At 33.5% G+C, this 16,221-nt stretch overlaps 1 protein-coding gene and 2 long non-coding RNA genes across 3 annotated transcripts; 2 read left to right on the top strand and 1 right to left on the bottom strand.

Annotated features, from left to right (window-relative positions):
- Positions 1-1,153: 1,153 nt before the first annotated feature.
- Positions 1,154-7,616, top strand: LOC123214228. Its single transcript, XR_006501828.1, has 6 exons — positions 1,154-1,361; positions 3,760-3,944; positions 5,534-5,618; positions 6,721-6,906; positions 7,038-7,184; positions 7,475-7,616. It is a non-coding gene; the product is annotated as an uncharacterized LOC123214228 (long non-coding RNA).
- Positions 5,526-8,101, bottom strand: LOC123214226 (cytokinin dehydrogenase 6-like). Its single transcript, XM_044634009.1, has 5 exons — positions 7,477-8,101; positions 7,030-7,157; positions 6,670-6,930; positions 6,279-6,541; positions 5,526-6,185 (listed from the first exon to the last, which is right to left on the bottom strand). The coding sequence occupies exons 1-5, from the start codon at positions 8,090-8,092 to the stop codon at positions 5,864-5,866; spliced, it is 1,590 nt and encodes a 529-aa protein (XP_044489944.1). The 5' UTR covers positions 8,093-8,101; the 3' UTR covers positions 5,526-5,863.
- A 640-nt stretch (positions 8,102-8,741) lies between these two features.
- On the top strand, positions 8,742-9,488 carry LOC123214227. The gene is made up of 2 exons (XR_006501827.1): positions 8,742-8,881; positions 9,067-9,488. It is a non-coding gene; the product is annotated as an uncharacterized LOC123214227 (long non-coding RNA).
- The last annotated feature ends 6,733 nt before the right edge of the window (positions 9,489-16,221 follow it).

The following is a 16,221-nucleotide window of genomic DNA, read 5'->3' as shown; positions in this document are numbered from 1 at the left end:
GAAGCAGTCTCTCCTTCCGACGAATGCTTTCCTCCCATTTGGAGGCTCGATCGACTTCGTCTTTGCCTTGGGAGACGAAGAACTTCGTCGGGGAAGACGAAGACGAAGCCGATCGAGCCTCTAAATGGGAGGAAAGCATTCGTTGGAAGGAGAGGCTGCTTCAGGAGGGAGAGGCTATTGGCAATGGAGCCGAAACGGTCGTCGGAGATTTCAAAACCAAACCCTAGGTTGAAACTGCTATTTTTTAAAACTTAGGCTGAGAGAAAATTTTAGTTTTTAAAGTTTAGGGGGGCAATTAGGTTCTATTTTAGTTTATTTTTAATATTATAGCGAAAATGATGATTTTACCCTTATCACTGTTAGAGTTTTGTTAAATCTAACCGGCCATAGGTGGGTGTTTGGTGTTTCCATAGTTAAAGGGTGAAAACTTGAGAAAACATCAAACCTTGGGTGGGAAATAGTCGTTTGGCCTTTTTTATATATTGTATAATATCAAAATACCCCTTTTACATGACATACAAACTAGATTTAACAAATAAAATTAAATTTTGAGTTAAGATTCATATAAATACTTTTTTTCACGAATTAACTTTTTTCGATTCGAATTCAGAAATACGAACTTTTTCATTCTGAACAAACATGTAGTAATTGATATTAAGTAAAAGTGAGAGTAAAAATAATTGTTTAAGTGATATAAAAAATGTATGTAATGAGAGTGAAAGTGAGAGAGTTTATATAGATATGAGGAATGGTAATTTTGATATTTAAAAAAAAAATTAAAGTATTTTTGCTTAAAAATAAAAAATAAGCATTTTTATTTAATAAAAGAGTAAAATAGTCATTTAATTTAATTTCTCTATTTTGTTCTCTTGAAGTTATTTTACTTAAGAAAATAAATGAAAATAAGTTAATTTTTGGAATACATGATTTATAACCAAAATTTTGAAAACCACATGTAAAAAACCGAAAATAAAAAATTTTATTTGCCCCCAAAATGAAATCTAACCAAAATTGGATACTGTCAAAAACACTCTCTACCACGCGTGGTGAAAATTTTCCAAGAACCCCAACCTTGCGGCCCCGCGCGTCGGGTAATCAAGAGTAGGCCCCGCCTACTGAAATTTCACTCTAACAACCCCACCCCGCTACTGGGTATCGCGTGATCCAAAAGGTTTGATAACCTGCAAAAACACCCCATATAATACCCTTCCCATCTTCAAAATCACCGCCAATCTATTTTGCAATCCTTGAATTACAAACTAGAAATTTGTGCAGTCAGAGAGAATGCCTTCTGATCCAATGCTTAACGCTCCAGCTTGTTCCCTCTCCAAGGATTTGGGCAAGAAAAAGAGGCCAAGAGGGTAAGAGGAAAATTCCCTTTGTAGTGCTTTCTTTACCTTTGATTTTAGATGCTTCGTTTTAATGGGCAATGTCTGAAAGGCTTAGTAGTTAAAAGCCAGATGAAATATGAGTTAAACTAGATCATACACTTGTTCCTGGAAATGGGTTCTGGCATTTTTTTAACTTGTTTGGTTTTAGTGCATAGTCTTGTTGTTCAAAGCATAACTCAAGTTAGATTACATGTTTCTTCTTTGGGAAAATAGTATTTGGCATTTTGAGTTTAAGCATATTGAGTTTTGCTACATTGTGCTGATTCTAATGCAAATGGCTTTCTGTTTACGGGTATATTGGTGATAATTGAAGTGCGGTGGACAATATGTGGCAAACTCTATTGATAATTTATGTTGGATTAGAATTATGGTAATTTTATGTAGATAAAGTAGGGATCTGAGTTTATAAACTATTAATGACCTGCTACATTAGTTTTAGGAAACTTATATGACCTATCACATCATTTACGATTAACATGGCATTGTCCCATTTGCAACTATATCAAGTTAGGATACCAACTTGGAATTCTTACTCTGTGTACATACATTACTCTTATAATTAAGAGCTCAGATTGGCGTTGGTGGGGCATTTTGAGAAAGGACTCTCTTGTCTTAGGTTTGATCATTATTTTGGTTGTTCATTTTTTTGAATCTCAATTGATGACAGTGGCGTGGGAAAACTATAAATGTGAATTGAGGGTGTTTTGCTTAAGCTCTGAGGTAGTGTGACATCTTTAAGGACAACAGAAGTGGTAGGCATATCGGATTTGGTGCCAAAAAAATTTCAGTTGGGAGGTGAATTGGCTTGGGTGTGTGGCTATCAAAACAATAAGTTGCTAAATGGACTTTTTTTTTAAAATTAACTTTTTGAATTTGAACTGGTAGCTTCACCAGGTCGTATGTTGACTGTAGGCATTGAGTGAATTTGATTGTGATAGTTAAGAGTTTTCGTCTATTGTATTTCTTTACTACTGTTGTTGATTATTTTCCTGTTCTTGTTGCAAATTTTTGTATTTTGCTTGATGCAGCTCCACACACAAAGACTTTAATTCCTTAAAGTTGTACAAACTCAATAACATGTTTCTATTACAGGCTGTGTTGTCAACAAGTTATTTTTTAATTCTTTTATCTTAGCTCTAATTGAACAATAATAAGACTCATGTTTGAGCTACATTCCCCTAGATATCTGAACTAGTTTATTTATAGTAAAGGATTGAGACAACTTCGTTTCCTTTTGACACTTATCCTCTATATATATTGTAATAGGAATCAAACTGATGTAACTTCATGCTTGTTCTTAGGTTGACAAACAAATCATGGAAAATTGAATCACTTTGATATTTAATCAACCACTTCCAGTTTTTTAGAGTTGATACAAACAAAGCTAATTATTGTCTTTTTATGATTAGAGGCTTGCTCACCTTTGTAACATATAGTTCCCTGGTTAGGAGTTTTAAAGCTTTCAAAAACGAGGATTAGAGTATGAAAAATTCAACAACTTTAGATGGCAGTTTTTTTCTTGTCTATTATTTCTGTGTGCAGTTCAGTTGAACAGTGATTCTTTTGTTGTGTTCTTGCATATGTTCTTGTGTGGGTGGTATATCATATGAGTCAACCATCAATTACTTCCATTCTCATTCTATTTGATTGTCGAGATGTGTTTGTAGCTGAGTACTGTTTCATGTAGCATTTTCCGAGGTGTTCCTTAATTATGTTATTATAGCTCACTCCATAAATAGCTGCAAATAGATGAAATCTGCGTAAAACGTCTTGCTGTTGCTTAAAATTATTTTAATTATCGTAAATTAACTATCTTTATATTACTCTTTTGAGTTATGATGTTCTTTGTGTTAAAAAATAATAAAAGCTAGCCTCATAGGAAGAAATGCTGCATGTCTTGGTTAGACTGCTGTTGTTTTGCTCTGGCTGAGCCCAGAATCCAAAGTTTCTTCTAAATCAGGGAAAGCAGTTGGAATTGATTACAATACCAAATAGCACATTGGTTTGGGTCATTTGCACATTAACTAGTTCCTTTTTTTTCCTGTTAAAAACAATCATATCTTTACTTCTATTTGTTTGTTTTAGTCATTGATTTACAATTAGCAAATTTTAGAGTTAACTTGGATTATTTTTTTAAATGAAGTGAAGCTAAAATTTCTTGTGGTAATCCTTCAAGTTTGGACTAAATATAAATAGTGTTAAACTGCTTTAAATTGGTGCTCTCATCAATCTTGCTTCTGATTTACCATTGACTGTTGGATTGTGGTATGCTCTTCATCGGGCAACTTTGTTCCTTGACCATGATTCTTGGGTTCTGAGAAAAGTTGTAAAGAGTTGGATTTGCATTGACTTTATATATTCTTGTTAGAGTGATCATTCACATGTTATCAATGCTATACTAGTCAATCTGGAACTGATGAATTTGCTGAAGTGCTTTTGACGGTGAATACACCTTTCAAATGGGGTCTGAGTATCCAGCAGGTTGATATTGCTACTGGAAAAGCAATGTCAAAGCAAATGCTCCAGTTAAGGAAATAGCTATATGCAATATAAGTTGAGAGTGTTGGTATTTTTTTCTCTAGAAAATTCTAAATCTACATGCAAAATATAGGCTACAATGTCATTGTTCAAGCAGAGAGAGGACTATTCTCTTATGGGATTTCTATATATCTATATATATTGGTTTCAAATTTTCATGGCTGTTTTTGCCATTAACCAAGTAGTGACCTAACTTTGTCAAGTAGGATGAATCATGGTATATTAACTTCCTTCACATGCTTACCATATACATGGTAGGTCCCTTTTCTTGCAAATATTCTCAAGCTGAGGTCCTCAGTGCTCATCAGAAGAATGATTGAAGTTTCACTTTATCATGTAGCAATTGCAGTATTCCGAAGGTTACAATTATTTTGGAAGGATTTTTAAGCAGTGACACGTAACCTAAACCAATGAATTCTGGAATAATGGACGTGGTCTTCCTTGACACTTGTCAGTTGAATCTGTTAGACGGTGACTAAACAGAGAATACACTGTGTGAACTATTGAACACCATTGCTTTGATGGTTCTGACAAAAGATTCAGAATCTCCTAATAACAGAAATATGCTTTTATTATTATTATTTTTTTAAGAATTTGCTTTTTATGGTAGGTCCTTTTCCTATTTGCTGACATTGGATAATCATAAAGTTGAATGAAACTGGAAAAAAAATAATTGCTCTTATTATGGATTGTTGAATATGCAAGGACAAGAGAATCATTTTAAATATATGATTAGTAAAAGATTTGTTTGGAGAATATAAGCTGTTTTGTTAAACGAATGACATTAAGTTCAAACATTTTAAATTCAATTATTATAATTCTAGTTTCCCTAAATTCTATTTTATTGTTTTCTAAATTAACCATTAACTGCCTAACTATCATTTGAGTTGAGTTGATAACAGATTAATATTGTTGAAATTGCTACAGTTGATCTGGTAAAAGCTTTCATTTCTAATATAATTAGAATTAGATATTCTAGATTTTGTGTTCTATTTACTTTTCCATTAGTTCCCATTTTGGGTTTGTGGCTTTAAATTGGCATTTCAGCATTTAATTTACCTGATAAATTTACAGACATTATAGAAAACTGTTGGGGTCTGCTCTGCTTAATATATACTATAGCTTTTGACAGAATTATTACTCCCAAAGTGTTGCACAACATGATTTTGAAAGAAGGTAGCAAAAGTGAGCGAAATTCTTCAGAATCTTCACAACTTGTTGTATGGTAACTGTAGGAGTGTGGAGTTGTGGGTTTTAGAACCTCTACAACCATTGCAATTGCTAGTGTTTTGACTAAGATTTTTTCTATGTGCGCATTATATGGCCTTTGTTTAACAAAGAAGCGAAGCCAAAGTAATAACATGAATCATGGGATCACAGTTTCATTTTAATGAGGCACAGTGTTATTGGAAATATGTTGCATGCTGTGACAACGTGGTTAATTTCCTCCTTATCTATGGTAAATCTATTGTGTACTTGTGGACACTGTTTATATGTCCCAAATTGCTTCTTCCATATGATTACTTTGCTCTGGAACTTGTTATTTTAAAGGAAGGTAATCATGTATTTATTATATGTTTGAAATTTGTTATCTACTTGTGCAGGGAAGTATTTCATGTCTGGCTTCGGAATTGGATTTATCAGAAAGAAAAATAGTCTTGTACACAAGCTCGATAATATACATTCTTTGTAGGGCTACTGTTTTTTATTGCCTTCTACAAATCTAATTAATAATATATCCAAAATATTTGGCCTATTTTCTTTAACCAAAAAAAAAAAAAAAACAACCAGTTACTACCACTTCCTCATTAGACTTACAATATCTGAGAAAGCATGGGAATTTCCTAGTTTTAGGTTTACAGCATTTGTGGTTAAGGCATCTTTCTTGCATGTAGTGAGGTCCTTTTTCTTTTAATAATAAAATAGGGTTGATGTCATGAGAAAGGTATTGCCTTTTGAAATATTCTCTGGCCAGGAGCAAGTATTGCCAAAGGGTCATAAGTAGATTTTCTCTGTACAAAAACTTCCCATTGTGGCCCAAAGTGCGTTTTCCACTCTTCCTGTGTAGTGTAGTGGGGCAGATATTGCTTCACTCCAAGATTTGCTGTTTCACAGTAGTCTAGAATTCTTTTGTTCTGAGTTAAGATGTGTTCTAAGCCATCTTTTCCTGTGGAAGAGGGAACAGCGGAGGAAAGAAATGCCACCAGGTAGAAAATATCTTCCCCTGGTATAACAACAGAAGTTCTGTTGTCCCACCTGAAATCGAATTGATAAATTCATCAGTTAAAAATTGTGCAAGAATTTAGTGAGATAATTAGATAATTGACTTATATTTAAAATAACTCTTACTTTGACTTGTTGAGTGGATAGATGAGGATGGGGCCATTGCTTGTCTCTTTAATGATATTTCCAAAGACTCCTTCAGCAAAATCATGTATTTTGCTCTTGGGAATAAGAAGGTTGAGCCATGGGTGTGGAACTTCCCATAAGCCTTTTGACCGTAATTTGATCTCTGATACATGAACCCTGTCTAAGAATTGTACATACGAAACTTCTGATATGAAAAGAGTTGAAGGAATGTAGTTTAGTAGGGACAATGAATTCTCAACTTCCTGCAGGGATTAAACAAATATTTACTTGACTGCCTTATTTTAACAATTCTATTATTAGCATATTGTTTATTATTAATTAATTAATTTGTTATTTAAACATTCACAAATGGTGGGTCATTACACCTCACCTGATTTACTAAATCTGTTTCATCTGAGTAGATGTACTTGGCTAATTCTAGGCAGAAGAGAGTTTTTCCGTCTGACTTGAACTGGCTGGCTTGTACTGGGTCTTGTGGGTTGAAGGAAGATCTCCAATTATTCAAGAGACCAGTCCTGTTTGCGATCACAAACCCTTCAATATAATCAAATGTGTTTTCTACAGATATCAAATGCTCCTGGTCCGTGGCAAATGTATTGAAATCAGAGTAAAGTACTCTAATCCATTTCACCTGTTCAAAATGGAATTGGTTTAGACAAACTGGCATTTTCTACTGGACAGAGATCTCAGTTTTGAGCTTATCTTTAACCATAATACTTATTGCTTTTACCATATCAGGTGCTCGTTCCAGTGATATTCTGGCCCTTGTGATGATGCCAAACTGACCTAGTCCTCCAAGGACACTGTGAAAGAGGTCACTATTCTGCTTCTCTGAACAGTTCACAATCTCCCCTTTTCCTGCACTCAGTTTCAGCCCAATTTTTAGTAAGAATTGCAGTTGTGCGCAATTTAAATTTTGGTTGGAAATTAAATTTGATCGGAAATAATTTTCTTGAAACTGAGGTCAAGTCACAGCATGCATAATGAGTGAAGTTGGCAACCTAACCTTTCAATTATAAGTGAATATATCAGACACAGACAAAATGAAGACTATCATGAGTAATAATATGCTGATTTCTCATTCATTGATTTCTGTCACTTGACCTTAGTTTTGATTTGAATGATGCAACTTTCACAACATAATGTTTAATTTTTTGTTAATAATTCTTTGACAGACCTGTAACTACTTCCAGCTGATGGACATTACTTATCTGGGGGCCATGCCGAAAGGCCTGCCCGCTGATCCCAGCATTTGACAAAGTACCACCAACAGTTAAATGCAGGTAGTCTGTCCAAGATTTTGGTGCTAACCCATATTTCAGACTTTCATGCAGGATATTTATCCACAATTCACCTCCGGAGACATCCACATATAGAAAGTTTCCAGTGTAAACCTGCATTTTTGGGCCTTGAAGGGATTCCATGTTGATGACAAGCCCTTGGTGGACTTGTGCCTGACCCTGGAGTGAGTGGCCATGGCCTCTGGCTGCAACTGTGAGCTCTGAATGACAGCCCATGTCCCAAATATGCTTTATTGTTGTGCCAATGTCAGAAACAGACTTTGGATGTAGTACTGCCAAAGGGAGGTAGTGATGCCTATTGCCAAAATCTCTAGCTGCATGTTGAACTTCATCAAAATTGAAATGCCCATCAAGGGTGAGTGATCTTAATGGATAAGGTATGCTGGAAAAACAAAGGTTTATTTTAACAGTTATGCAGCTTACGAGCAAAATCAGGAAGATTCTTATGGAAAGCATGTTATTTTTGAAAAAGCTAATTGCTGGATATCGCATTTATTAGTCAGAAGAGATGGGTGAAGCTAAAGACTAAAGATGTTTTAGTCCTGTACTTCTGAGAGAGAAAGCAGAAGGAGAGGTTTACAAGAGCCAAGGAAATGAGAGTTCAGGAGGGAATTTAAAGGGAAAGATTTAAGTTGTTGAGTCAACCTGTCTTCAGTGTTGAGAATCCGTATGAAGACTGCCTACTTAGTGGAAGAGTTTTAGGATTTTCTTTTAGTTCTCCTTTTTGGGCTCTTTTGTTTATAACAGAAGCATCACATATATGCCAAGTTGAATAGAAAGTCACCAGAATGAAAGATTTCACAAATCTTTGCACTTTTACCAACAGTTGCTACCATAATCTCACCTTTTCCACCAAAAGACAAAATGTCTTAAAGTTTGCTCATCAAACTTGTTAAGGATACTTTTCCCTATTATAGTAGGAGCAATGGCTTTTCCAGAACTCGTATATCTTTGCCTCCGATGATAGGTATCCCATACCTAAGTTTTACTGACATTCATGATGCTGTGTGTTACACTTGTATCTGTTGTTGTCAGAATACAAACATCACGTATCTACTTTCAGATCGGATGAGGGTGACTAGAGGACCTGCCATTGATTCATTTGAGAGAGAGAGAGAGATAACTGTGTGTGGTATTAAAGGATCCATGGAGCCCATGAAGTTGATATGAATGTGTTGTTTGTGGGAATGAAGGGCTATGATTGGTTGTGTTGGGACCTCTCTGGGCCAGTCTCCATGGCCAAGGAAGTTGAAGATAGAACGTGGGGATGACAACTTGGAGGTAGCACTGAAAGATTGCTTTTTTTTTTAATTCTACTGTTATTGTTCTGAAGCCTCAGTTCCCAGCTACTGGACCAGGCTGAAATCATTCTGATTCTATTGTTTATATGTTTCTACTTCAATCAAATTTCTGTAGTGCAATAATTACTCCTTCACTTTTCCTAACAACTTGTTTATGGACTCCAGTGGGGGGATTTGCAGCTCCAAAGGGAAGCATCTCATCACTCACTTTCCCTCAAGATAAGTGTAATTTATTTAATTCACTCACCTCTTCTCCACCTTCAGAGTGTATTTTATCCCTTTTACTTTTGACCTTTTCTTTCAATTTCAGTGATGCTAGAAGTTGATTTATCATTCCCCACGAAGATTCGATATCCTTTGTATCCATCCCCAAATCTCAGGTTTGCAGATTTCATTTTTGTAAAAGTTGTTGAGGCTTATAAATGGTGGCTAAAAGTCAGCAACAAATGGTAGGTGTACTGCAGATTCAACATTAATTATACAGAGCTTACTTTAGATTCTGTGTCCCCAAAAGTCTTTGCATTATTTTCCATATGTGATTTGATGAAACGTCAATATTTATATCTGAATTGGATTTTCATGGGAAATTTTTAGTAGATTTATACAATCCACTTTCACTTTCAAAAATCACAAAGGCCCTCCCATATCATGAACTTAATTTGTTGCACATAAAATTGAAAATGACATTTCAATTAATGTTAGGTTATTATTAGATAGATAAGGTATGATTATATCTATATATCAAACGAATGTACAAATGTAATTCTTTATGGGAATTTATTTATTATTTGTGTAAGATTAAGATTCTTGTAATTTGGATTAGATTTTGCACTTAATTATAATGTTTATTAAGTTTGAATTTGAGTCGAATCGAATTTGAATATAAATTAGTTAGAATTTGATTTAAATTTATCATGATTTTGAGTTTTTTAAAATACTATTAAATAATTATTGATAGGATAAATAATATTATTAATAAGATGTGTTATAGGTGAAGGGGGAGATTTAAACCGAAAATAGAGTTGAGCCCATTTGATATCCAGCCATTGCTAAGGGTGAACTAATAGTAAACATAGTCCTTTACTTTTTGTGCTTGCTTTGCTTTCTAGAAGAAGAGACCTGCCACTAAGTAAAACTGGTAACGTAGGCACACCCATAAGTCCATATGGTGGAACCCTCCATGATGGGTCCATCCCGTCCGTTGGATGTTGCAAAATCAGATAACAAAACAAATCCTCTTTAATCTTGATACATTTGTCCTCGAAGGGATTGAAAGGGCGGCGACGGTGGGGTCCCATCATGATAATCACAAAGCCCACTTTCCAAGATCAAAAAAAAAGATCATCAAAGAATGACATGTGGGTATCATGCCATGTCAGCAAAATCTAGTGCCTTCAATTGGCTAGACTGAGATCAAAGATGGACCAATAAGACTAAGGCACGTTTAAGACCAACAGATGTGGCTTAGAGTGGTCGGCAGGTTACAATTTTGCATGATTAAATAATGGCCAAACGACTATTTCCCACCCAAGGTTTAGCGTTTTCTCAAAAGTCCCCCCTTTAATTATGGAAACACCAAACACCCACTCATGACCAGTTAGATTTAACCAAACCCTAACGATGGTAGGGGTAAAATCGTTATTTTAACTATAATATTAAAAATAAACTAAAATAGAATCTAATTTTGCCCCCCTAAACTTTAAAAACTGAAATTTCCCCCCCGCCTAAGTTTTAAAAAATGGCAGTTTCACCCTAGGGTTTGGTTTTGAAATCTCCGGCGACCTCTCCGGCTCTGTTGCCGACGGCCGCTCCCTCCGGAAGCAATCTCTCCTTCCGGCGATCTCTTTCCTCCCATTTGGAGGTCCGATCGGCGCCCGGAGACGCTGTGGGAGACGAAGACTTCGTCGGGAAGACGAAGAACTTCGTCTTCCCGACGAAGTCTTCGTCTCCCACGGCGTCTCTAGGCGTCGATCGGACCTCCAAATAGGAGGAAAGAGATCGCCGGAAGGAGAGGTTGCTTCCGGAGGGAGCGGTCGTCGGCAACGGAGCCGGAGATTTCAAAACCAAACCCTAGGGTGAAACTGTCATTTTTTAAAACTTAGGCGGGGGAAAATTTCAGTTTTTAAAGTTTAGGGGGGCAAAAGGAGATAAAATTTTCAGCCGTTAGGGTTTGGTTAAATCTAACCGGCCATGGGTGGGTGTTTGGTGTTTCCATAGTTAAAGGGGGGATTTTTGAGAAAACGCTAAACCTTGGGTGGGAAATAGTCGTTTGGCCTTAAATAATTTTGCCCTTTAGGTAGCTTGTGTTACAAATATAGGAAGTGTTTAAATATGAAAGTGAGTTTAAAATTTATTAATAATATATTCATATCAAATTTTTAACTTATTTAATATAGTAATTTTAGGGTATATTAATAAATTTAATATTTCACTTATTTAGTATATTGGTATAGTAATTTTAGGGTCTATTAATAAATTTAATATTTCACTTATTTGGTATAATTGATTTGGTTTTAAAAAGGTAATTCAATTTAAATAAGGTTTTTTAATTAAAAAATATTTTTTATGTGATTATGAAATAAAATTATCTAAATCATGTTCCCCATCCTTGTTTATTATCATTATTCCACTCTAATCGCTGTCTCTTTGTCTCTTAAGCCCACTTCCAAATATGACCATAAATTAAAATTATAATATAAAGTTTTAATATCTTATTCATGTTTTGTCCTCTTTCCCATTAACTTTAGGCCAAAAACAAAAATAAAAATTAAGGTCGAAATCTTCTTCCTCAAGTCAAGTTTCATTGCTGACCACCAACACCCACCAACATCAAAATAAAACAAATATATCCTATCAATCCAATTCACTAATGCAAGATTTTTTTTTTTTCCAAAATTGACTAACTTTAGTCTTTCTCTGTTATCTAGTTCATTGAACATTTCAATTCTGATTTTTTTGGGACACTAAATATCAAATTATATGGAGCCATCCAAACATTTATACAATTCAAGTTGTAATAAAAGCAATAATATTTTATGTACATATTGATGAATACTAATGGACTGACATGTTAATATGTGATTGAGTAATTTTAAATTAGAGATAAAATAAACAATTAGATTATACAATTACATAATGACATGTCAATCACTAGCATCCATTTGTAAGGGTGAATTTGATTTGAGTTGGTTTGGTTTAAGTGATTCAAACTTGATCTAAAACGCTAACTTTTTAACTCGAATTCTACTCGTTTATCTTTTTAGTGATACTATTCGCTCTTTATGATGATATTGTTCACTCTACTAATAATATTGTTTATTTTATTGGTAACTATTTGACGACACTATACACCACCTTGAATGAATTTGAGGTTGAGTTTGAACTAACCTTGAGCTTAATTTGATTCGAAACATATCCACCTCTCTCTCTCTCTATATATATATATATATAGAGAGAGAGAGAGAGTATTATTCTAATAAAAATAATATCATTATATGCATGAATATAATTATGTGAAGATTTAATATATACTTAATTATGGTAAACCCATTGATGAAGAAAGCTAGCTAGCTAGCTTCTTCATGCAAGAGAAGGGAAAACCATTAGTGAAGAAAGCAAACGAGGATTAGTACTTTGTAAATTTAAACTATGTTTTCTAATTAACACTTTAGTGAATAATTTATGTGAAAATTGTACTTTTGCAATTCTATACTTTGGGTTGTTCATGACCCTTCCACCATCAACAATCACACTTTAATCCTAATTAGCTTAATTTGTCTCTTCTTCAACCAATAATTTTATTGGTTACATGCAATATTTATTCATAACTAGGGTTTTAATTTTCATTTAAATATTGGTTCCATGAAGGTGTTGTGTCCTATTGATATGTTTTTGCTAGCTTACCAGCCCATGCTATACATGATTAGGACTAAATTTGATTTAAAGTGAGTTTAAATAAGGTCAAATTCGAGACTGATAAATCGAGACTCAAATTTGAATGTTCAATTTAGTTCAAATTTGATTTGTTTGATCTAAACTCTAACAACTTAAATCAAATCTAACTATGTATATAAATGATAATAATTAATTTTATAAATGACTTTAATGAATAATTGTGTTAGGTATCCACTAATACGTGTTTCCACAATGCTAGGCTTTTGTGCTCAAAGTTTACAATTAAAATCCTTCTCCAAGAAAAAAGTAGTGCTTCATTCACATTCATATGTCAACCTAATGCTTTTGCTTTATTTTGTCAAGCTAGATGATCATGAACAAGTTCTTGTGTGGAAGTACATATATCATCGATACTATTATTGGCCGTATATAAAGATTGAAAACAACTTGATAGATCTGTTAATAAATACGTAAAATCCTAAATATAAAGTTAAAGAATCCAAGTTTGACTCTATACTCTTATAAATAGACTTGAATGCATACATATTGAAATGAAAGACTCTAATAATAAATTACTAGATTACACTTTAAAAAGTTGATTGAACTCCATCAAATAGAGTTCCTTGCTAAAAAATACAAATAAAAAGAAGCAGCCACAAAATATTATATATAGTAATTTAAAAACTATTAACATCAGACCATGTGCTTGGTTTTAACTTTTCTTATCTTAATTCTTCAAATATAATGTCACCAACAGTTCTATAGATAAAGTTAATCCGTCCTCGACCTCTGATTTTTATCATCTCTTTTCTCTTTCTTCATAATGCACCTTCATGTTAAGTCCCTCTCACCCTCATCACCATGAACAACTATAGGTATGTTGATACGGAAATTTGCATAAAAGAGAGCTCCTAGGAAGTCTACTCAATATGATTTAGTAGTATAATAATGTGTATTTTTTACCTTTGTATACTCCTTAATTTATATAACAAGAGGTAGTGTTTCAACTAATTATGTAATTGAATCAATCTCTAGTATAATAATGAATCTAAACATTTACTCCAATTCCACTTATACGAAAAGTAGATAATTCCATTTTAGAAGGAAATGATTACAATTTCATAAATATACAATATCTAGTAATCGTGAAAACAATTAATATTGTTAAGTTTCACTCTTTCCGATGCTTCTTATGAGAAGGTCTTCTACCTTTATATTGGGTTGATCACCATAAAGGTAATATGTCTAGTTACTAGCCATGTAGTTTACTACTTCTCTAATGCAGAGCTATGAAAGAGTTTAAATATACTTGATTAATCTTACAAGTAAATGATAATATATATATATATATATATATATATATATATATATATATATATATATATATATATATACACACACACACAAATACAAAAAAACAAAAAAACAAATTACATACACAATGAAGAATCTGGTAATGGTAACTAACAAGTAGTTCCTAGATTTTACAATAATTTTTTTAGGGTTTCCTGTGTGATGGGTCACTATTTTCTTGGTTCATTATCGTTACAATATTGACTGAGAAACATAATAGATATATCGACCTCACAGATAACAATCCATGTAAACTTTGAACATCTAATGATAAATACTTGAGTAGATGATGAATCAGCGAGCCGTAATCGATCGAGCCTTAAAGCATGATGCAACATATGTATATGCATGGTCCCAGTTCATCGACAGTCGACACGCAAACACCAATCAGTATATATTAGCCTTTGAATATCATTTTCTTAGACCTAAAAATACTGTCATTTTCAATGTAACAACAACAGAAAACCATCCCCACAACTCTCAGACTCTGATTCATGCTCTTGTCCCAACCTTGCAGCAGTACCTTGATAGAGAATCGAATTTTCTTTCTGCAATAATGCCAATGACTTTATAATGGAATTCATGAGATTTCTCCCAGTCAATTTTATGTTATTTTTATATAATATGTTTAAAAAAGTTTAAGTTGTTAGCTTAGTCTACGCATGCAATGCAAATATTCCGGTGGGTAAGGATTGGTTAGGTTTAAGTCCAATATTGACAAATGTGTGCAACTTTGGCAATTGTAATAATTATATAATATTGGCAATAATTTATATATTAATAACGATAGAAATATGAATATAAATATTGATATATCATAATATGATTGAATATTATTATATTTTTAATTCAAAATTAATTGACATATTAATATTTATATTTATATTTATACCTATTATTAATGTTTTAAATATTATTGTTATTATATTGATACAGTGATAGATTTTAACAGTCGATTTAATCTTATCTAAGTCAAATTAAATTTGAGATGGATTTGAGTTCGGATATAATATTCAACTTTAATTCAAACTTATTCGAGCTAATATATAGAATTACCAAACAACTGTTAAAGAGATAAATAATATCATCAAATGAGTGAATAACATAACCTGTAATATGAAAAACTATCATCACATAGATAAACCAACCAATCTTGAGATGAATTGTCAACCTGGAACTCTAACTTTTATAGCTTGTTTTAAGCTAAGCCTTGGATTCGAGACGATCTGCTCCAATCAGATCTAACTCTATCCAATTTCTCAAACTTCAATAAGTTTAATTACTGTTAGCGTAAAAAGATGACACAAAAGCCAACAGGCTTCGGTGCAACTTCTTTTCGGCTATAATCTGTTCAACTTGTTCCATTATTGAAAGCCGCTAAATGTACATGGAATCTCAACTGAAATCACAAACATCAAGAAGGAAACGTGCTAATTAATTTCCATAACTATAAGTCTTCCTTCATCATCTCCCTTCTGCTCACGATGCAGACAAATCCCCATACTATAACAACGACAAACGTCATTGAAACTTGATCATCTTTACGCAGAAGTAAAAGGGTCAAAATTTTTCTGGTATTTTCCAAGTAATTATCCTTGGAAGGGAAGGCAAAAAAGGTGGTGACATGCGTGAGTGGCTCTTGCACGATGCAAAATTGGGTGTTGGTCAATTCGCTTAGTTGGATTGATATGAAGAAGAAAAATCAGTAGCCATCAGAGGTGCAATATTATATGTATATTACAAACTGATGAGTCAATTTATAAGTTGATTTCGACCTGGCTTTGAACACACTGAGATAGAACTGGGACCAGTTCTTTGACTGTGTGACATTATTATATTCCTTCCAATATCACTACTTAAATGAAGAAGATCCATAAAGGGGTCGTTTTCTGTGTAAATAATGATACAAAAATGAGTCTTGCAAGTTTCATATTGACGATTGGGTTAAACTCTAATAATTTTTCTTGGAGTTGTTGAATGACTTTTGAAAGTATTCTGCCACTACTTTTGAATTGCTCTCCCTTGAGAGCCATCGCAATCTTCCTTCTAATGGATTTACACTCAAGTCAATTT

This window comes from Mangifera indica, chromosome 4, assembly GCF_011075055.1.
Source record: "Mangifera indica cultivar Alphonso chromosome 4, CATAS_Mindica_2.1, whole genome shotgun sequence".
Taxonomy (NCBI): Eukaryota; Viridiplantae; Streptophyta; class Magnoliopsida; order Sapindales; family Anacardiaceae; genus Mangifera; species Mangifera indica.
The sequence above is the reverse complement of the archived record's forward strand: the minus strand, read 5'-3'. Positions and strand labels throughout refer to the sequence as shown.